At 45.2% G+C, this 23,391-nt stretch overlaps 1 protein-coding gene across 2 annotated transcripts in view; it reads left to right on the top strand.

The window, feature by feature from the left end:
- Nucleotides 1-23,391, top strand: part of C21H1orf226 (chromosome 21 C1orf226 homolog) — a 281,437-nt gene that overhangs the window by 55,477 nt on the left and 202,569 nt on the right. For both annotated transcript variants that reach the window (XM_006173140.3, XM_006173139.3), the window contains exon 2: nucleotides 13,547-13,618. In XM_006173140.3, coding sequence (XP_006173202.3) covers nucleotides 13,547-13,618 — 72 coding nt within the window. The remainder of the gene's footprint in view (nucleotides 1-13,546; nucleotides 13,619-23,391) is intronic.

Below are 23,391 nucleotides of genomic sequence, written 5' to 3'. Positions count from 1 at the left end.
AAACTTTAGCAGCTTAAAACCATCATCATTAATTGTATCACTTAATTTCTGTGGGTCAAGTTTTTAGGCGCATCTTAGCTGGTGGTTCTTGCACAAAGTCTCTTAGGAAATTGCAGTCAAGACACTGGCTGGGGATGTGATCATCTGAAGATCTGACTAGGCTGGAGGGTCCAATTTTAAGACGGCTCACTTGCGTGGCTGGAAAATTAGAGCTGGCTGTTGGCAGGAGGCCTTAGTTCCTTGGCTCATGGACCTGCCCATAGAGCTGTTTGGGTGTCTTCACAGTATGGCATTTGGCTTCCCCCAGAGCAAGTGAACTGAGAGAGAGAGGTGGAAGCTGTAATGTCTTTAAACCCTAGCTACAGAATTCAACCCAGTCATTTCCATAATATGTTACTTAGATATCTTGAAATGTATCCACACTTGGTGGGTCAGCCTATTCACATCTGATGGGAACTACACAGTGTGACTGTCAGGAGGCTGAGAGTCATTTAGTGCCGTCTTGGAGGCTGGCTACCACACACCAAAATCTCAGTGGCTTTTCTCTGAGTTTTTCTTATTTCACGGTCCTTTGTGGGAAGGGGGCTTAGTTACGTGCAGTTGTCTCGGGACCTCGATCCTTTCCATCTTGTTGGTCTACCCTCCTCTAGGGCCTTGGTGCCCTCCAGTCATCTGAGAATGAGAGAGACAGCAAGGATTTAACTGTGGGAGTTGTTTTTAATAATCAGGCTTGGTGGTGGTGAACGTCACTTCTGTTCTCATTTCATCGGCCAGAACCCACAGGATCTCACGAGGGAGGCTGGAAAACGTCACCAAGTGTGTGTTCTCAGCAAGGCAAGAAGAGCATGGATGCTGACCTAGTGATTTCCATCACATTTCATCAAGTCATAAAGCCTGTGATAAAGGCTCTGTGTCCTTCAAGAAGGACACATATCAACTGAGTAGACTGGTGGTGCCAATCACCAGCCAGTCAGCAAATCCTCCTGCATTCCCTGACAGCGTTCTTCACCCCCAGCGTGATTGGACTGGCTGTGGTCGGGCAGCTGGGCAGTTAGCCCAAGGAGGGATGGGGAGCCGTGATGTCTCAAACATTTCCAGGCTCTTCACAGAAGAACTTCCGCTTAGTGAGGTGCTCTGTGTGCTTTATGTATGTCATCTTATTTAATTTACACATCAAACCCTCCACTGAGGTATCATCTCCATTTTACAGATAAAGAAATTGAGGCTCAGTGAGGGTAACTGATTCTTCTGAGACCTCCATGGTCAATATGTAGTAATGTTGAAATTTAGACCCTTTCCACTCCACCAGTCCTGTGAGCTATCCCTAAATGGAAACCAATGGCGCTAACAGGCTAGCGATGCTTTACGGTGACAGTGGTGGGCCTTGGCATCTTGAGAATGGCCTCTTCCTTTTCAGGAGATAGGTGATGTCCAAAGACAATCCCCCAACCAGAGCACATTGCTCTGCATCCTAGGAGCAGGTAGGGCTCTAGAAAGGTACAGAAGAGTCTGTGGTCCCCAGGCCAGAAAGTCTGGTACTTTGGCTTTAAGTCCCACCTTCTCCCTCTGATTGTACCTGCTCCTATCCTAGTGGGTAGGGACCTGGTGCCACATTACCCACATATTATGGCAATATCACCTCTTGCTCTTGTAGGGCTTCATACTTTTTCAGGATACATTCACATTGATCACTGCTTTGAGCCTCACAAACACTCTACAAGGGTAGGGAGAGCAGGTATTTTTACTCATGTTTAGGGAGGCTGCGGCCCGCAGGGGTTAGTGTATCCTTCTGTTGGGCGGTGGAGCAGTGGTGATGATGGGGTATGTGGTTTCCCTTGGGTTTGGTTTTGTAAATGTGGGAAGAGTGGCTCCAGAGGATAAGAATTTGTGGTAATGAATTGAGGGGGTTTATAGTGCTTGGAATTTGTACAGAAATGCATGCATTGATATTAATATGTAGTTATTCATAATTGTGTTATGCCTTTGAATAGCATTTTATTTTGCCCATTTGTCTTCCCCAATCCATCCTGGGCAGATGATGGAGTGAGTGTGGAGGAGCTGGCATGGCTGCGTGTCACTTTTCAGAGGGCATCCTTATAACTCTGGCGAGATGGGGCCTGACACCTGGGATCCTTCCTGCCTGGGAGACATCCCAAGGGACTGGTCTTGTTCCCTTAGCACCTATTTCTTCCTTCCTTTTCTGTAGCTTTACCCAGGACCAGAGGCATTAAGAAGGCCCTTCCCTAAGAGAGGTCGTGTGCTTAGCAGGCAAGGCTGTTAGCATCTACAGCACTCTTGGTAGTCAGGAGTGTGTCACCGTTTTGCTAGGGAAACCAGGGTGGAGGGGAGGGGACACTGCAAACAACCAGGAAGGGGGATTGTCCAGGATTTGGAGTTTTCAATGCTAAGACCAGGACAGCGCCAGGCAGACCGACATGGCTGGTCACCCTGGTTGGCCTTCACCCCTACTTTCCTTGCTCCTTTCCCCTGCTCCTCAAGGAACCTCATGGCTCATGACAGGTGAGTATATGTCAGAAGGCTCCTTTGTGGTTGAGGGCCCTGGTTCAAGATGCAGCATTTCCTCTGTCCCAATGACTGCCTCTCAGCCTATCCTGGCTTTTGGCCTTATCCCCTTCAGAGTTCTCTTCTCTGAACCTTCCAGAACTACAGGGATCTGTCAGCGACATCTAAACGGTTTGGAAAGTCATGTTGTCTCAAGCATTTCCAGGCTCTTCCATAGCTCTGTGCTATGTAAGGTGAATCTTTTATACCTCTCCACAAAAAATCTTGATTAAAATACTAATTTCTCCTTAAAATGTTTGTTTTTCAGACAAATCTGAACCCTTGTGCTCTGGTGGCATTCCAAAGTGGGACGCAAGCAGTGTGGTTTGAGGTTCAGGTTTTAGGCCAGGTTTCTTACTTTTGTGAAGAATTTCTCTCTGTCCTACAGATGACCTTTGCCTGCAACCCCTTCTGTCCATGCCCTCGACCACTTCCTTTTCTCTAACCTAACTCTTCTGGTATTCATTCAAGGCCCTCCAGACAATCATTTCCAGACTTAGTTCTTTATTAGGATACAGCTTGGTCATTCCTTGTTATCATTTTTTCTCCCTTATAGTCTTTTTTATTCTTATCCCTGATCTTTGGCAATTAAAAAGTGTTCTGTAATTTTTTCATAAAGAAAGGCATGGAGGGAGAGGGTATAGCTCAAGTGGTAGAGTGCGTGCTTAGCATGCACAAGGTCCTGGGTTCAATCCCCAGTACCTCCTCTAAAAATAAACTTAATTACCTCCCTCCCACAAAAATAAATGAATAAATAAACAAATATTAAAAAAAAAAAAGAAAGGAATGGAGCTCTCATAAGATACCATGTGCTTTTCATATATGGTCTCATTTAATTCCCATGATTACCCTGTAGGGTTCTATCTCACAGATGAAGAAGAGAAGGCACAGAGAGGTTGCCCAGCTGGTTGAAATTCATAGAGCTGCTTAAAAGTGGCAGAGCTGGGGTTGGGACTGCCAAGCCTTTTCATTTGATTCTGTCATACTGTCGTTATTAGAATATTGGCTTGGAAGCCAGGACACCTGGGTCATAGTCTCATCTGGACTCTGTAACTGGGTGACTGTGAGCAAAACACTTGGTTATTGGACATCATTGTGTTGTCTTGTTGGAGTGAAATAGGAAGTGGGATTGAAAGACTTTGGGGCTGCCTTCCAGTGCAGATGTCTCTCTCCCATCATTTCTACTCTCTGGGAAATTCTGTCTTCCAAGTCCATGTGTGACCCCATTTCTGCCTCTTCTCTCAGGATGCCCTTGTAGACCCTTCTCTTTGATTGGACTTCTTTGATTATCCTTGTGGCTTTTTTTTTACCCTCTTTCCCTCCACTTTATGGAGAGAGGAATTGTTACTATGACTTTGAATTCCTCAGACTTCCTGCTTCCCACAGCTTACCTAGATTACCGCATCTGAAAACTCATTGCAAAAATATTGCTGTTTTATAGTAGTAAGTAGTGGTGGTGGGAATGCTGCTTAGTTACTCTGAGATGAGAACTGTGGGGTGGATCACTGTGGGAAGTTAGGTAATACGATCGAGGCCTAACAGTCTGGGACTGCCTTAAAGTAGGTAAAGAACTGAATAACATCTTAAAGAGTCTCACTTAACAACAGGAAAAGCTACTATTAGTTCATTTTTGTTTGACGGGTAAGGCTTTATGCTGGGTGTTGAGGATACAGTGGTGACAACTACATGATACCTGGTTATTACAGCCCTGGTTAGGGGAGGCAAAGTTAATCTAAGAAGCAATTCTAGACTCACAACTTTGATAAGTGACATCAAGTGTAACGGAGAACTAACCTAGACAGGGAGCTGAAGGAAGATGTAAGTGTCAAGACTTTGTATACGTTATCTCATTTAGTCTTTACAGTGGCTCTGTAAAGAGCGTAGTCTATTTCCCATTTTATAGAAGAAGAAACTGAAGTTCACATTTCAGTCCAGATCTGACTCTGAAGCCCAGGTTCTTTGTGCTACGTACTTCGTTACCTTCCTTAAGAGCCTTTAATCTCAGCCTCTGTAATTCTCTGTGCAGGGCCGTCACTTAACATTTGGGCAGAATAGACGGAAGCTTCTATGTTGTGATTTGAAGGCTAGAGTTAGTTGAAAGACATCTCTGTCACCAAATATCCTCTCCACTGATCTGATACTCAGTGCTAGAAACTCTGATGGCCAGTGAATAGCCTCTGAGAATGTTTGGTTTTCAGGACACACATAAGATATGAGTGTGTCCATCTGGCTGGGCTAGTAAATTAGGACGTTTGCTGCCAGTGTTGTCCTAACATGGACTAGTTTGTCTAGTTAGTTAGCTGTGTGTAGAATGGATAGAGGCTGAGGACATGGAACACAAGACAGGGAAGTTTTTTTTTCAATTAGTGATAATATACTTTTATTTTTTTCCGAATTTTTTTGTTAATAGATTTTTTTTTTAGAGCAGTTTCAGATTCACAGGAGAATTGAGCAGAAAATACAGAAAGTTTGCACATAGCCCTCCACACCCACACATATATTCTCCCCTACCCTCAACATCCCTCATCAGTGTGGCTATATTTGGTACAATTGATGAACCAACATGGACACATTATTATCAACCAAAGTCCACAGTTTACATTAGGGTTCACTTTTGATGTTGTACATTCTATGGGTTGTGACAAATACATAATGACATGTAGCCACCACTATAGTATCATACAGAATAATTTCATTGCCCTAAAAATCCCCTGTTCTCCATCTGTTCATTCCTCCCTCCCTCCCTCCCTCTCCCCAAGCCCCTGGAAACTATGATCTTTTTATTGTTTCTATAGCAGTGCCTATTCCCGAATGTCATTTGGTTGGAATCATACAGTTTGTAGCCTTTTCAGACTGGCTTCTTTCATTTAGTAATAAATCTTTTAAGGTTCTTCCATGTCTTTCATGGCTTGATAGCTCTAACTCATTTTTTTTTACTGCATATATATTTTAAAATTTACATATATGTACTATTCATTAAGTTTTGATTAAGCTCAAGCTATGTTCTGTTCTCTCTTTGAGCCTCAGTTTTCCCTTCTGTAAAATGGGTTGGATCAAATGACCTTTAAGGCCACTTAAGCTCTGCTGTTGGGTCTGACTTCCCTGTGATTTCATCGTGATCTTTGTTCATCTCTCCATTCCTGGCTCACCTGGTGGTTTTACAGGTGATGATTTCATTATTGTGGAATATCAGTGTTTCTCCTCGCCTCTCACTATGCCCTGGGCTTCCCCCTTTTTCTTTTTCTTTTCTGTAGGAGAAGTAACCTGCTGGCCAGTAAGCATCCTAGGTAGGCAGGGTGGAAAGCACTCCCTGCCCGGGATGCAGCTCTGGCCTCTGCCCCGAGCCTGCATTTGTGATGTGAGCCAGAGATCTCAACCACGGAGCTGAGGCTTTCATTCATGAGCTAATAGTTGAAAAACCAGAACAGTATTTCTGTCTTACTGCTTTTTTCTTTCATCTTTGCTGTGTCTCTCAGAGTCCTCATAATAAAGAAAAATAATCAGGCCAACCTATCTAAGCTTTTGCTAATGGAGACTAAACCCACAGAGGCAGCTTCTCCATGGGCACGCTGGATGCTTCAGTTTTACCCTCTGTCCCTTTTAGAGACTCGCACAGCATTGGCATAAAGACAAGTAACCACAATTATTTATTTTGCACCCAGCCCCTTAATGTTGAGGAGCATGAAGGATTCTGCCATGATCTCAGGCACATTCATCAGCCCCCACTGAGCCCCTGATCAATAGTGACACAGACGCATCAGATGGCCTTCAAATAGTGCTTCCTTTTTTGGATGGGCTGGGAGAGAGAGGAAGAAATATAAGTGCCTCATTCCTCTTAGACTACAAATAAATAAAGACGTGGTGTGCAGCTGCATTTCAGGCATTTTGGAAGCTTTTCTGGTGTGCGTGGGTGTTGGGGGGGGTAGGAAGAGGAGGGGAGAGTGGGGAACCTGCAGTGAAGCGTCTGTCTTGTTGCAGGCGGGGGTAAGGACACTGGTAAATGTCCATATGGGTACCTCGAAGTCCCTACTCCCCCTCCCGCACACCTCAGCACCTGGGGAACACAGAGCAGGCCTCAGAGGCGGGGAGCGGGACACCCCGAGGCAGCTTTACTCTTTTTTTGGCCCTTCCCCCAGAGCATTTAGTAGGAGGTCATTGGCTGAGTGTGTGCCCTGGAATCCGGGGCCGCTGCTGCCACTGCAGTTAATGCTGCTTTGTTCAGTGCTAAATGAGGCGAGAACTTTCACCCAGGTCACATTCATAATCCCGCTCAGCAGGACGCTCAGCTGTGCACCAAGAGCAGTTTCTGCAGGCAAGGAAGAACTTTCCCGTTGGAGCATTCACGCTGGCCTGGAGTGGGGAGACAGGTTTCTCGACCTCAGTTCTGCCATGACTGTATCTTTGGGCATGCCAGTTAACTTCTGTGGGCTGCAGTTCCCCTCACTCATTCAGCAGATACTTGAGTCTTACTCTGCCAGGCCCTGTTCTCAGGGCTGGGAATGTGGGAGTATGAGGGCAAGGTGTCAGCCCTCAAGGATCTTCCATTCTACTGGGGCAGGCAGATGGTCACCATGTGAATGAGGCAAACCCCTAAGTGCAGACCATGTTAACTGCTGGGAAAAAAAACAGCGATGGTGAAACAGTAACTTTAGGTGGGGTGATGATGGTGAATATTTATTAAGTACTGGCAGGATACCCAGCTGTGCTAAATGCTTTTGATATGTTCTTACTTAATCTTTCTTTTGTGACATAACCTTGGACGTGATTCCTAAGGTTCCTTTTGGATTTGAAATCATCTGCTTCTATGATTCTAAGTTTTTAGCAGATATATCAAGACAGCCTTGGTTAGGGGACTGATTCACACGGGCCCTTAACAACTAGTGATTCCTAGATGCAGACAGGATATCACATTTCCTACTGCTTGTTTGTGTTTTCCGAGAGAGGACACAGGAGGCCCAGAGGGATAGGAGAAGGTAGGCAGGGTGATGGAATAGAAACCAGGCCAGGTTTGGGGCCTGAAGGAGAGAGGTGATAAGAATGCAGGCGGGAGGTCCTGGACTGGGAACCAGAAGCTGGGGGGAGACCACGCCCCTTCTCTGCCATCTGCTAACTGCTTTAGGCCTCATGGTCCATCTCTGTTAACAGGAGGGGCGTCCTCCTGAACCTCATGTGGGTGTGCTCTGGGCTTAGCCTCTAGAACCGATCAGTTTATAGAGAGATGTGAGTTGGGATTGCAGAGATCCAGAGACTCACTTTACATTTATAGGGGTCCTGTCCTTTTACCCCTGGAGAATGTGGCACTGTAGTCTCTTCCCATGGCCTTGCCTGCATTGGCCAGTCAGTGGGGGTGCTTATAGCCCCACAACACAAGATTCTGTTATCTTCTTCTGAAGAGTGTAGATTTGCTCTTAAGGACAGTTAACATGGCCAGTTTTACATCCTGCACCTGCCTCTCCTGAGGTGGGCAGCTGCCACTTTTGGCTGGACTCCTTGTGTATTTGTGCATTTTGGGGGTCATGTAAGACCTGGGTGGGGTTTATACATGATTTGGAGGCTCCCTTCCTGTGACACCCTCCTGTCAGGGATTTCTGCCCTTGCTTTCCAGCTCCTCTGGCTGTTCCAGTCTCTGGTGACCGGGTCCCTGGCGGTCTGAGTGTGCATTTTGGCTTGAGCTCCAGCCAGCCCCTGCGGCACTTGGGGGATTGTCCTGCCAAACAAAACTGCACGAACCAGGTCTCACCTAGTGCAGTTCCCTTCTTTCAAGGGTTGATTTCTCGCCAGTCTCTGCCTGCTTTTGATCTCTTGCCAGTGCCTTCAAAGTCATTTTTATTATTTCAAGTAATAGACTTTGTTTTTTAGAGCAGTTTTAGGGTGATAGAAAAACTGGGTGGCATGGACCTAGATCCCTATCCCCCCTCAGCCCCCCTCACAGTTTCCCCTCATTACTTGCATCTTGCATTAGAGTGGTGCATTTGTTACAATTGATGAGCCATTATTGATAAATGATTAACATCCATGGTTTGTATATATAATCCATAGTTCACTCTGTATATTCTGTGCATTTGCTTTTTTATATCTTGTCCAGAGTTTGTTGGAGACCTAGTCTGATGATAACAGTTTTTTCAACATTGTTAGAAGCAGAATCATCTGATGCATTTAGTTTTGATTCATACGTAAGTTTTTTCTCAGTCTCTAGAAACACTTGACAGAAACTTTGTAAATAAAGGGAGTTCCCTGAGGAAGGGAGGGGCAGAAAGTCTAACAAGTCGATGGGTGGTGGTGATATTGGTGACTGTGTTAAGCTGTTACGTCTTGCTGCTTTTAGTGTTGTGGTTCATGTACCAGGAAATACTATGGTTCAGTTTATCATTGTCTTCAGAAGTTAATCTCCAGAAAATAGGGTGGAAGCAAGAAAATGAAAGAAGAAACTGTGTGAGGTATTAATCTAACACCAAGGCTGAGGTTGCCCAGAAACTTACCACAAAAAATCTGAAGTCCTTTGGTTAACCTTATTTGTAGTTAACTCCTGCTGATCTGGAAGATGAAGCCACAAATAAAACTGACACAGATAATCTCATCTCTTGATTACTCCATACAGTTTGCATCGTCCTTCTGTTTTTTTTTTTCCCCCTCGCTGGTAATGAAAAGGAAGTAGGCCCTTTTTTAACTTCTTTACCCCGTTTCCCCCGTAAAATCAGTGGCAACTATTCCGAATAGAGGCCTTGTGATATCTTACAGGAAGGATTCCCAGAAGACTGACACAGGAATTCTATAGGAGTCTTCCAGAATGCTAGGTGATTAAAAATCCACCAACAGAAGGGTTTGCTATCCCATCATCTCTTGGTAAGCCAGGAATTACTTGTGAGCAGGTGGCTTAGGTCCAGTTCACATACGTGAATAAAAGTCAGGTAAGTTTGTAGAATCACAGTAGGGTGGGAAGGTTGACTGGAAGAAGCAGGCTGATGCCTGTAATGCCTGAATACCAGGCAGAATCGAGGGCTTGAGCCCTCTTTTTCTTTCCCTCCTTGGGGTGGAGATTCTCCCATGTGCACTTAGGGGTGAATAATAAGGGTTCATTCTTAGATATGCCAGTCAGTCAGATATGTTTTGAGTATCTCCTGTGTGCCTGGATCTCTACTAGTCATGGCCAACCAGTATGAATAAAACATGTTTAGTCACATGTTGATGCTCTAAAGGAGAACTATATGGAGTTATGGGATCCATCCATACAAGAATCTCACCTTCCCTAGGGACCAGAAGAGGTAGAGATCTACGGGATTGTGGGTATTGGAGGACTGGGGGGATGGGGGTGGAAGAAGAACATCCTGCGCACAGGGACGAGCATGTGAGAAGATATGATGTATTTGAGTACCTTCCGAATAATGGAGAGGCCGGTGGTGTGAGATGAAGCTGGACAACGGGGACTGTGTGGGCCAGGCTGAGGGTTTTGATTGTCATCTTTTAGAGCAGTTGGAAGCAAGCACGGGAGCTTCTTGAGCCTGGGAGTAACACAGCCTGATTTGCATTTGAAAGAGATCACTGATAGCCTCATGGAGAATGGTTTGGAGTTGGGCCATGGGGACAAGAGAGAAACCAATGAGAAGGCCTTCGTGTAGATTAAGTGAGAGAGAAAGGTTTTCTGGGATCAGGTAGTGGAAGTGTTGTTGGAGAGGTGGAGGAGAGAGAATTGAAGGTCCTGGTTGCTGATTAGCTGTGATGGATAAAGGAGAAGCACATTCAAGGATGACTCGCAGGTTTCAGGCTTGAATAACTGTTGGACAGAGTTGTAAATCAAGGTGAGGAAGGTTAGGGGAGGAGCATGACCGGAGGGGTGGAGGGGAAGAAAGCATGAGTTTCTATTTTGGAAATGATTCCTCCAGTTCCCAGGCATTGAGTTGACCTGCCTCTGTTGTCCAGAGCCCAGTGCCCTGCAGGAGAGGCAGATAAAGGGGATGCCGTTTCTGAGTAATGACCTGTCATCGTGCATCAGCCTTTGACTGAAGGCAGGGAATTAGTTTCGCCTGATTCCTGTGGGAGGTGACAGAAGCCTGGATGTCGGAAGGTTGTTAAGTCAGCAGACGAATGAGGTTCAGATCTGGGAGCCAACTTCCCAGTCTCAAGCGGTAGGTGCCAGCCTAGATTCAGTTTACCAGGGAAATGAGCAGTTTGACCCTCGAAGTTGAGTGGTTACAAGGACCCCTTTCCCAGGTGGGTCTTGTCTCAGACTGTGTCTTACTTTGCTCAGAATGGAGCCTCAGGGTGGACTGAAGTTAGCTGTGGAGGGGGTAGTGGCCAGGTATTGAGATGCTCTTTGCGTTGTGGGGTTATACATGTACGCAGCAGCAGCAGTCACTCATCGTACCCTCTGATTTTGCCCTGAGGAATGGATTTTCTGATCCTTCTGCTTCCCTGGAATTGGCTCTGCTTTTTTGATTCATGATTAGTGTGGATATTTAGCTTTTGACTAGGAGATTTGGACCTGAACCCTGCTTTGTTTTCTTTTCATTTCCTTGAATAACTGTAAGGTGCAGCTATGGTAGAGATGGGTTATCTGCTCCAGACTCATTCTCAGAAAGGCAGATTTGTGATTTTCTTCACATGATTGGGAGGGAAGATGAGCGTGTGGTGTGATTGAGTGGGATGTGTTAGTGTCGGATGGCTGTGTGCATGCTTGGTGTGTGTGGGGTGAGTCGTGTGTGCGGGTGGCACGTGAGGTGTGTGAGCATGTGTGCACTGTGTGTGTGTGTGTGAAGGTGTGTAATGTATGCGTGCACACGTACCAGCTTGGCTGATGGCTGGAGGAGGCACTAGCAGGGTGAAGATGTTGGGTGTCCTCTTGTGAATGCCTTCGCATACAGAATGCTACTCCCTTGTTAGGAAATCTTGCCTACAGCTAGAAAGCTGCCTCTCCTCTCTGTGTTGCCTCCATCCTCTGTACCCTGGCTGCTTTGCGATTCTCAATCCAGCTGCACCTCTTCCTGAGAAGGGAGAGTTGGGCTGGGTGGAGGTCTCAGGGTGGGGATGGGTCTCAGGGTGGGGATGGGCCCCAGTTGGGCACTTGCGTTCAGGCCCAGTTGTGGCTCTCACTGGGTATCAGGCCCTTCCTCGGGGTGCAGGGATCAGTGTGGGAGGACTGTGCTGTCCCCTAGGTTCATCTATAATGGGTGACCTTGCTTGATCTTGAGGTCCCAGCTCTCATGTGATGGCCAAGGGAACACAAGCCCTGAAGGTCTGAGTGCCAAGTTAATCCCTACTGCTCACAGTTCAAGGCAAGAGCCATCAGGCGTGCAGCGTCCTGGAGAGGAAGCGTGGAAACTGCCCCCGGCTGTGGGTGGTGCTTTGAAGTTGGGAAGTCACAAACCTGGCCTCACGTCATTCCTGCCTATGTGGGTCACTGACATGCTGACAAACTGTGGGGCCCCAGCAGAGCTCAGAGGGGAGAAACACCAACCATGGTTAAATCTGAGGGGTGTTTACCTGCTGTGGTGACGCTGTCTGTCTAGGGCCCAGTCTGCAGTGCGCACCCTGCTTACTACAAGCTGCTCTTCAGTGTATTAGCACAAACTGTGGATCTGTACTGGGGGAAGTCCTTTTGCAGTATTTAGTTTTTGAAACCCTCCTCACTGGGGCCAGCCTTACCGCCCGATTTTAGGAAGAACCTTCTATTCCCACAACCACAGGAAGTACGTTTCCTGCAGAGACAACTGCCCTGCTCTTACCTTCTATTAACGCGACCTTTGCTTGGTTGGATAGACGTTTAAATCATCCTGGGGCTGTTGATTTCTAGGATGTCCCCTGGGCTATTTTATATAGTTTGTGTGTAAAAAGGAAGGGCACACGCCAGTGGGTCAGTATGGACTGGGGTGGTATCTTTGAAGGCATATCACATGCTTCGTAAATGTTGGGTTGTCATCCTCTTTTCTTGTTTTATTCTGCTGAGTAATGATACCTGAAATTATCTATACTTTTGATTCAACAATCCCACTTGTAGGAATATAGCCTAAAGGGCTACTTGGATGAGCTCAAAGGTGTGTAGATAAGGAGGTTTGTGAAAGCAATTTTGTAACAGTGCCCTAGGGTAAGTAGCCATCAGTAGGGGAGCCGTCGCATGTAATGTGACAGACCTATATGCATTGGTGGAGAAAGATAACCAAGTTTTATTTAAAGTCAAAAAAATGAAGTTGCAGAACGGTATGAATAGTAGGAACCTTTTTATATAAAACAGATTCCTCTGTATGTCTATGAATATATGTGTCTGTCAATACACAAAAGGATGTACATCAAACTGTTGACAGTGGGGGGACTTTATTCTTTTGCTTTGCATGTTTCTGCATTATTTGAAAGGGTACAGCAAGAAATTATTCATATATTAAACAACCTGCATGTCGTTTGGTTTTAAAAAATAAAAAGTCTAATCAGGTTAAACTTCTGACTAGAAAACTAGTCCATTCCTTTTCTCCATTTAGGAACTTACCCAAGGGTCTGAGGTCTCTGTGACATCCAGGGCTAATTCAATGAAGTTCTATCAATAAAGAGTATATATTCTTCTTTTTTATTCTTTGGGAGTGTTTTAATATGTGCAGAGCACATTTGTGTAAGAGATTTGTACCTTATCTCGTTTGATCTTTGCTGAAATCCCATTTTACAGATGAGGAAATTGAGACAAAGGCTAAGTGGCTTGTCACAAAGAGAGGGGTGGGAGATTCTTCACACCCAAGTTTTTCTGATTCAGAAGCGCTGCTGTTTAAACACAGTGCTTGCTGTGTCTCTGATTAAAAATGAGGCGAAAAGGGAAGCTATTTCTTGTTTAGTTGCTTTTTAAGAAGTTAGAAATAGTCTCAAAACAAGACACCCTTTTTGCTCTTGATTTCCTCACCTGTAAAATGAACTGCATGACCTCTGAGGGTCCTTCCAGCCCTAGCATTCTGTGACTGGGGACGCTTGCCATCCCTCTTCTCAATGAATGTTTGCTTCTTCCCCACAGTACGTAGGAAGCCTGGATGTGCCGAGGCCCAACAGCAGAGTGGAGATCGTGGCTGCCATGCGCCGGATCCGGGTGAGTGGCTGGAGGTGGGGCTCTGTGGAGCGGGAACTCAAGCGTCCTGTCTGCTGGCCCTTTTAGAAAATACTGAAAGTGCCAGATTGGATGGCTGCACCCTTTGTAAACGTTGGACCCCCTCTCCTTACACTGGCCACGGACACTGTTGTGAGTTAGGTAGTTGATCTTGACTAAAGGCCAAGGTTAGAATGGCTATGGTGGCTGGAGGGTTATGTCCCTCCCTCCCTTATGACTGCTGCTTCTCCAGCTGAGTTGCATGTTACCCTTGAGGATGTGTGGGGTCTGCCAGGGAGTCAGAGAGAATGGTGAAGTATCTTTTTGATTCAAAGATTTTAGGGAAAATGTTTAGTGATTAACTGATAATTGGCTCAAAACATTTAAAAAGTAAAGCATTTTTATGGTACATAAAGATTTACTTAAATTTTTAAGAAATGTAGGATTTCAACAAAATCTCCTTGGTTGCCCTAGGCTCTGGACACGTGTGCATTCTCTTCTGGTATTTTGGGTACTCTTAGAAGACTTAGGTCAACATTCCAACCTGTTGCTTTCTGACTCTGTGATACACAGAGCAGAGACTGAATAAAAATTAGGTTATCTTCCAATCACTGTGAAGGAGTTTGCCCATGTGCTCTGCCATGAAATGAGAAATTAGATGTGTGCAATTTTGAAGGTGGGGTTGGGGTTGGTCAAGTGAATTGTAAGGACTTTTGGAGAGAACCAGTGTTGGAGGTGGCTGGCTTGGCTGTCCTGGTTGTAGCCTGAATTGGGCTCTGTGTCTTCTGGAAGAATCTGCTCACCTCAGTGGAAAACACATAGCGGGTGTTGGGTGCTTCATTTTGTTTTTTGCCAATTTTGCTTTCAGTCAATTCATCTGATCAACAGAAACTGCAGTTCAATGACAGCAATTTTGGGAAGAAAATTAGTATTTTGCTTCTGATTCCCCAAGCAGTTCATCAGCCTAATAATCTTTTCACTGCTTTCACCAGCCCGGTCCTTCTGCATTTTTTATTGTTAAGTTGAATTTGTTGAAACTACCATTAAATGCAGTGCTGTTTTCCATGAACATAGAAATGAATCACTTCAAAGCATTTTCACTTGGGTTCATTTAATGTTCACAAGCTGTGAAATAGGGGTCATGTTACTCTCATTTTCTGGGTTAAGCTGAGGCCGAGAGAGTCAGAGGGGTCTAGAAATGGCGGGCGTGTGGCCTGAGTGCGCGTCTCCACTTGGTCTCGTGAGAACTTGCGAAACGCATCGCCCCTTTGGCTTCAGGCCTGGCCTTCGGTGTTCCCACGCCTCTTCTCTTCCTTCACCTGCCTGCTCAGGTAGAAAGCACTGAGGCTGCAGCTGGGCATGTCTGGGGTGTTGCCCTTGTGAGGATGCGTTACTGTTCTCACCACCGATGCCACCGTTGCCACTGTGATAAGAACTGGACCTGGAGCTGGCCTGGCCTTAGGGTTTCAAGTAAAAAAAATTTCCTCTTTTCTTCATATTTGACGGAGAGGCAGGGAATATGTTATTGGTAATATCACTGTTAATAATATCTCTATTAATACTGGTAGCCATTTTGACTGGGACATTGTGTTGTACACCAGAGATTGACACATTGTAATTGTACTTCAATTAAAAAAAAGTACTGAAGTGGAACAAAGTTAGAGGAATGGTACTATCTGACTTCAAGACATACTATGAAACTACAGTAATCGAAGCCTCGTGTTACTGAGGGAATAATGGATTTTATGTGTATTTGTTCTGACTCTATTTCTGCATATATATTTTAAAGTTACATCATAATAATTAAAATGATTATTCTTACAAAAATACTAGTAGCTATCAGTAATAGTTACTATTTAGTACTTTGTGTTAGGTGCTTTATTAGGCCTTTTAATATTGAAATGTTGCTATTTGCAACTACTCTGGATGAGGTGAGGGTATCATTGTTACATTTTATAGATGAGGAAACAGAAACTGGGGGCATTAGATAATCCTAGATGAAACTGGTGTTGGTAGTTGGAGCTGGAATTCACACCCAGGACTGCATGGCTCCTTGATGGGGTGGTGACCTCAGCTTGAGAACCCAAGGGTCAGGATGTGGAGCTTCCCCAGCGAGGGAGTCAATGGCAGAAATAAACTTTGTAGACGGAACAGAGGTACGGGAAGCCATCGATGCGAAGCAACAGAGGGTAGGACGTGTGATGGGGCTGGCTACACATGGTTCCTGGAGGCCTTTGGGGCTGGTGTGTGGGTATTCCTTCCCCTCCCCAGTCTGCTTTTCCATCATCACCTGTCAGCCCAACTGGCCATGTGCCAGCAGCTCCCTTCCCTATGACCTGCTTCCAGTGCTTAACGAGCAGCTCATTAAATGAGAGGGAGAAATTAATTGGCCAGAAAGCTGTTTGGTCTGGCTGTCCAGTCCCCTGTTTAGTCTGGCCACAATAAGGACTCTGGGTGTGTGTTTTACTCTGAACCCCCCAATTCACTGCTAGATCCAGTCTGCTGTTTTCTTTTCTTCTCTCTCTTTCAAAAGCTGTTTTGGCTGTAATTACAGTTGTCAAGAACTAGGGCATGTGATTTCTGTGTAAAGGACTATTCCTGACTTTGTCCTTTTATGTTGAAAGATGCCAGACTAACGCTGGGCAGGACACTGTGGGGTTTGGTTGCTGGATGTTCTTGTGGATTCACAAGATGCAGCCCTCAGCTTGAGCCAGAGCAGTGGCTCGTCCTCAGAGAGAAGCAGTCACAGTAAGGACCACAGTGCCTTACACCTGTGAAGTGCATTGTGCCTCGCCAGGCCCTTTAGATGCCAGTCTCCTGCATCCTCTCTGGAGCTCTGCACAGGGGAGTGGATGGAGTAGTGCAGACCGTGTTCATTTCTCAGAGCAGGAAGCACTCAGAGTGAAAGGACTGGCATGAGGGTGGCCAGATTGATCTTCTGAGTTGGGGCTCAGCAGGTGTGTGGTTTGCTGTTCTGCCCCAATACTGCACTGCAATGTTGACTCTGAGCTAAATATGTGGGCTGTTGATCTGCCTGGTGGCTTTCCTCTTCCCTCTCCCTGTTTCTCATTTATTCTCTTGCCATGTAGATTTTCTTTTACGTTAAAAAAAAAATCTTCTCAAATGTGCTTTCAAAGTTTTTTTTTTTTATGGTGGTTAAAATCATGTAACATTTAACTATTTTTAAGTGTGTAGTTCAGCAGTGTTAAATACATTCACACTGTTGTGTAACAGATCACTCTTAAACTTCATCTTGCTAAACTGAAACTCTGTACCCATTAAACATGAATTCTCTCTTCCCCTTCCCCCCAGTCCTTGGCAGCCACCTTTACATTTTCTATCTCTGTGGTTTTGACTGCTCAGATACCTCATATGGGTGGACTCATACCATATTTGCCAATTTGTGATGCTTGTTTCACGTAGCATGTTGTCCGCCAGGCTCATCCACGCTGTAGCATGTGATCAGATTTCCTTCCTGTTTAAGGCTGCATAGTATTCAGCTGAAGGTATATAACACATTTTCTTTATCCATTTCTCTGTTGGGCACTTGGGTTTCTTCTACCTTTTAGCTTTTGTGAATAATGCTGCAATGAACATGGATATGCAGGTATCCATTTGATATCCCGTTTTGAATTCCTATGGATGTATACCTAGAAGTGGGAATGCTGGATTCTATGGTAATTATTTTTCTAAATTTTTTGAGGAACCTCCATACTGTTTTCCATAATGCTTGCACCGTTCTGTATTCCCCTAACAGTATATAACGGTTTCAAGATTTTTTTTTTTTTTTCTTAGTAACATGTACCTTCCTGGGTGCTGGCCCTTTAAATAGGTTTTCTTTTTCTGGTAAGGATCTGTTGGGTTGGGAACCACTAAGCCCTTGGAGTGTTGCTGGGTGGTCTCAGGAAGCAGGACGTGCATTCACTCTGGATTGCCAGGTTGCTTGCTGTCATAGGGCCCTTCTAGCCAGGGCACAGGAGATCCCCGGGAAGTCTGTGGGGGACTCACTGAAGGCTGGGGTCAGTGATAGCAGCCAGGTGACCCCTGAGGTGAGGATACCGTGGCTCAGGGAGGACTTGCAGTTCCTGGAGGGCAGGGACCACAACACATCATACTGCCTTTGAACCCCAGCTGCCTACCCTGGTTCCTAACTATTAGTACACACTCACAGGTTTATCTTGAATGAAAGAACGACTTAAATGTTTTCCCCAATATAATGTACTGGCATAAACTCAGTCTATTATGTACTTCAGACATATGGAATCATAGCATATTATTCATTGTCTGAAGTGACTGTAACTGCAGTTTATCAGTTTGTCCACCGGATTTTACAGAGGCCCAAGGTCATACAGGAGGAAGACTCAGATCTTCCGACGCCCAGCCCAGAGTGCTTTCCACCACTGCAACGTGAGGCCGCTGGAAATTCACTGCACGCTTTTTTGCTTCCTTGTTTTCTTTGGATAGCTTCTAGGAGTTTCCATTGATTAATTTGGGAGTTGGGGTGGATTTTGGGGAGCACTGACTGTCAGACAGAGTTGGAATAAATGGTAGTCGTGGTAGCAGTAGTTTTTGGATCTGCCCCACTGCTTTTTTTTTTCTTTTCCTCCTGTTGTCATTTTCTTTTTCAGGGCCTGCCACTTTCCCCAAGGTTGGCAGAGATATCTTTAAACTGGTCCCCTTGACCCAAAAAGACCCTGATCCGTTCCCTTGTTTGTCATAAGAAGTCTTCAATTTCTTTTATTTTCTGTATTAGTTTTACTGTTGCTACTGAAACAAGTGACCACACATGTACTGGTTTAAAACAATACATGTTTATTGTCTTACAGTTCTAGAGGTCAGAAGTTTTAAATGAGTCTTATGGGGTTAAAATAAAAAATGGGTCAGCAGAGGCTCTCAGGGAGCATCTGTTCTTTGCCTTTTCCAGCTTCAGAGGCTGCCTGCCTTCCTGGGCTTGTGGCCTCATCACTCTGAACTCTGCTTCTATCATCACAATCCCTTCTTTGACTCTGACCCTCTTACTTCCCTCTTATAAGGACTATTGTGATCACTGGGCCCATCTGGATAATCCAGGATAATCTTCCCATCTTAATCATGTCTTCAAGGTTGTTTTGCCGTGTAAGGTAACATAGACACAGGTTCCAGGGATTGGGACGAGGACACCTTTGGAGGCCCATCACTCCACCTACCACGCCTGCCTTGTTTACTGCCTGCCTAAAGGGATAAGCTAAGTGGTGGGGGCAGGGCCAAACCTGCAGGCCCTCTGATTCCGGTTTGGATACTTTCCCCACTCCAGGTCAGCTGCCTCTTATTGGGTCAACCCATGTGTTCTCTTCTGATCCCTATGTTGACCCAGGCAGGAAGGCAGCTTAAGAGACACTCTGCAGAAGCACTGGATGACTGTCCTGCTCTTTGTCTGCCAGGGATCCAAAGGTCTGCGAAGATGCTAGCCAGAAGAGGAAAACAAGAGAAAAGGGAATGACTTTTTTTTTTAAGAAGAGTTCACAAAGTTTAGTGAAGTTCTGCGTGAACCCACGGTTGGTCTGGCACTGGGTTTGCTCCCTTGGAGGTTACTGGTTGAAAGTGAAGGGTGGCTAGTAATTCTGAAATCGGGCTGCTGGCTTTGCACCATCGGGCCTGCTGTGTGAGTAGTGAATTTGGCAGCGAAGTATTTGGTATGATTTTTGAGTCCTTTGTTCCCAGAGGTTAGTACCAATCACCTGCGTGGCACTTTTTAGCATCCTTGCGAAGGCAGCTCTGTGTAGTCAAAACAGCTCTCAGTGAGGAACAGTGAGAGCTGGACTTTGAGTCTCCTGGGCTTGACGGCTCACCTTGCTGGGGTGTCTGATGGCCATTAGTCTCGGTTTGCTTGTTTATAAAGGGGAAATGATGACGCTTCTTGTTCTCTCTGGTGCTATTGTTGAGTCTGCAATAGTGCATGAAAAAATACTTCGTACACCAAAAAGGGCTATTTATATTCATCAGTATCCATTTTATACCTTCCTCGGGATTTCAAAACATTTTGTAAGTGCACATAAATACCGTGAGAGAGATTGCGCTGCTTCACCTAGCTCCTTTTAATAGCCAGCGTCTCTTTTTATCAGGTTTCCGTGCAAATGTCATTTCCTTGGGGAGGCCTCCCCTCACTCGGTCCTTCTGTCCTCTCATAGGATCTGTGGCCGTACCCCTCTCTTTTGAAGCACTTGTGGCAACTGTATTCCCGGTGTCTGGCAGGGTGCCCACCTTTGCTCAGTAGACTTTTATTGAGTGACTGAGAAAATTAATCTTAGTTGATAACCATGTGAGCACGAAGCAGTGAAACTTAGGGAGGCTCCACCGAGGGGGTGTCAGGAAGAAAAAATTCAGATCTGACCAACCGTCTACCTTCACCAGGGCCACTGGTGTGTGGAGAGCCCGGCCGGGCTCCAGCCTGGCAGCTGGTGTTCTGTTACTCTCCTACCTTTGGAACCTGCTGTAGCTGCTGGAAGGGAAGCCTCAGGTCGGGAAGGGGAGAGGCATCCTGTTGGGCCTTCAGTACTGGAAAGGAGAAGGCTGTCCTTGTGGCCAGAGACCAGGTTTCTGGCCATTAAAAACCCAGGGAGCAGAGCCCTGCAGTAGAAATGTGGTGCAGCCTCATGGAGGCTGTGCAGCCTGGACCTGGCGGGGTGAATGTGTGCAGCCACGGGCACTTGGAGATGTGTGGTCCCGCATCGTGGCTCCTCTGGCTGTGGGCTGGGTAAGCTCTTGACTGTATTGCAAACAGCTTTCCCACAGTCCAGCATGGGATTGGAGCTGGCTGTTGAACCGTGACTTGATTTCTCAAGAGTGGCTGCTCGGGACTGTTGTTGGTCAGTAGCCCTGAGCAAAATGGTCTGGTGACCAGGAAATGGCCAAGCCCTCCCTTCTCCCACAACTCCCTTCCAGAATTGCCAAAAATTTCTCTGAAGAAAACAAACAAACATAAGTTGGCCCTGGGTGCTCTTGGGAGAACAGGAATGAAATGCTGTTGAGGGAACCTCCGGGGACTGGGGACACTGGTAGCTTTATGGAGCAGCGACTGGAGCTGTGAGTGCCTCATAGCACGTTTTCCTCCCCACAGGCATTAAGGCCCTGCGCGTAGCCTCTTTTCTTCATACATTCAGCCACACAATCCATATTTTACCTGCTCTGGGAAGCTTTGTCCAGGGATCACTTCATCCCTTTATGTAACTCTCCTCCTTAGCGGCTACTCTCAGCATCATTTGCTCTTTTTTCATTAATTGTTTCCTTCTCTTCCCAAGTTCAGAGTTGGCAAGTCTACCTCTGAACAGCTTAGGTTGTAACACCAACCTCCTTTTCATTAATTTAGCATGGCCCTATTAATTTCCTATTGCTGCTGTAAACAAATTACTACAAACATAGTGGCTGAAAACAACACAAGTTTATTATCTTACAGTTCTGGAGGTCAAAATTCCAAAATGGGGCTAAAAATCAAGAAGCTGGCAAGGCTGCTTTCCTTCTGAGACTCTAGAGAGACTCTGTGCCCTTGCTTTTCTGGCTTCTAGAGGCTGCCTGAATTCCGTAGTCCTTGGCCCCTTTCCATCTTCAAAGCCAGCAATCACATCACTCTGACCTCTTTGACTCTGACTCTTCTGCCTCCCCCTTGCATGTATAAGGACCTTGGTCATTACGTTGGCTCCTCCTCCTTCCCCCGAAGATCCAGGGTGATCTCCCCATCCCAGGGTTCTTAATTTATTCACCTCTGTAGAGTCCCTTTTGCCATATCAAGGTAACATATTCACAGGTTTTGGTGATTAGTGGGCATCATGGGGGTGCAGTGTAAGTGGTGTGGTGGTGGCACTATTTTGCCTACCACAGAGGGATTACAGTATTAGGCTTTTGTAGCAGGGATTGGAAAGATTCCACCCCTTTACTTGAGGGGTCAGGAAGAACTAACTTCAAATTCGATTTCTTCTGTTGACTAGCTAAATGACTTTGGACCCATTTCTTACTCTATCAGTCTTTAATTATCCGTAAAATTGGGATGTCTCCTTTACAGTTTGATGTGAGTGCAGGCAAAGCACTGAGCGAAGTGCCGACCACATGTGATGTGCACCATACATAGTAGTTCCCTTCCCTTGTGTGTATTGTGCAGGGACAGTGGCTCAGAAAAGCATACAAGCTGGCTGTCAGACACACTTAAGCACCTGGTAAATGTTAGCTATTAGTGACATCAGCTTTGCATGTCGATTGATTTTTTTTCCCTTAGTCTGAAGATGAGTGTTTCTCAAAATGGGTTCTGTGGCTCTCTTAGAATTTAGGGATGTATTCTCTGGCATCTGAGTTCTTTATAAGAATAAAAAAAAAATTGTGTTTTCATTTGATCCAATGACAACTAATAAGCCTATTCTGGACTCTTGGAAGGACCATGTTTTGCCTGAGTGCTGTCAACTGATTTTATTGTCCACCGTTGTGTTTGTTTCCTTGTGTTGGCACCAAATAGTTCTCTTGTAATTGTCATGCACTGAAGAAAAAGCTCCCAGTATGCCTGTAATGAATTCCTTTAAGGTGGAGGATAAATGACCATACTGCACCTTGTAGGAATTAAGATTTGGTAGTGGTTGGAACAGAGGACGGTGGTCGAAAAATGGAATCAGCACATGGAGCCCGAGACTGTCGGCAAGGCTGCAGTGCAGTCAGGCTCCCTGCAGTGGCCGAGTTGCTTGTGGCTTGTGTGTCTGGTGTTTGTTCTGATTAGCTCCAGTATCTCTTCTGATTTGTTGGCACCTGTCTGTCTTACTTGTCAGAATACTGAGTATCGCCCAAGTCTGTGTATGCTGGATTCAAAAGAACTCACCGCATATTCTTGTTGTGAGCAGTGATATAATTTCAGTTAAATAACAAACTCTTCTCTGACATGAACATCTTTACCTGGAATTTACTGGTTATGCTATTTGTGTTTAATTCATAAATTTGTAAAAGACCTGTATGTGTAAGTAGTTTATATCCCGCTTTATGTTTAGATATTTAAATAACATTATACATGATTTTCCAACACTTTTTTTGGTAACAGCTTTATTGAGGCATGATTCTCATATACTGTACAACTTACCCATTTAAAGTATATAACTCAGTGGTTTTTCAGTGTATTCATAGTGTTGTACAACCATCACTATAATCTGTTTTAGCACATTTTCATCACCCCAAAAAGAAACTCTGCACATCTTAACCTTCACCTTCCAGTGTTCCCCAAGGCCTCCAGCCCCAGGCAACTGCTAATCTACTTTCTGTCCCAATGGATTTGTCTATTTTTGGACGTTTCTTACAAAAATGGCATCATACAATACATGGCCCTTTTGACTGGCTTCTTTCACTTTGCGTAATGTTTTCATGGTTTATCCATGTTAAGGCATGTGTAAGCACTTCATTTCTTTTTATTACTTACTGAATAATATTCCATGGTGTTGATATACCACATGTCATTTATTCATTCAGATGCTGAGTGTTTGCAATTTATTTTTCCTTGTAAAGGAGCCCAGACTATTAAATTTTAGAAAACGTTTGACGTGGCTTGAGGAGTGTGTGATGGGATGGTTATGGTGGTTGTCTTCTCAGCCAAAGGGAACAAATCATTGCTTTCTTAGGTAATCTGGGATGAGACATTCTCATCAGTATAAAGAAAGGTGCACTGATAGAATAACTTTATTTCTTCCCACTCATTTAAAAAATGCTTTATCTGTAAGCAGAGAAGAGTTAGTAAGAATCAGCTGTTGTCAAAGCTAACACATGCTTGCTTTTAA

This window comes from Camelus ferus, chromosome 21, assembly GCF_009834535.1.
Source record: "Camelus ferus isolate YT-003-E chromosome 21, BCGSAC_Cfer_1.0, whole genome shotgun sequence".
NCBI lineage: Eukaryota > Metazoa > Chordata > Mammalia > Artiodactyla > Camelidae > Camelus > Camelus ferus.
The sequence above is the reverse complement of the archived record's forward strand: the minus strand, read 5'-3'. Positions and strand labels throughout refer to the sequence as shown.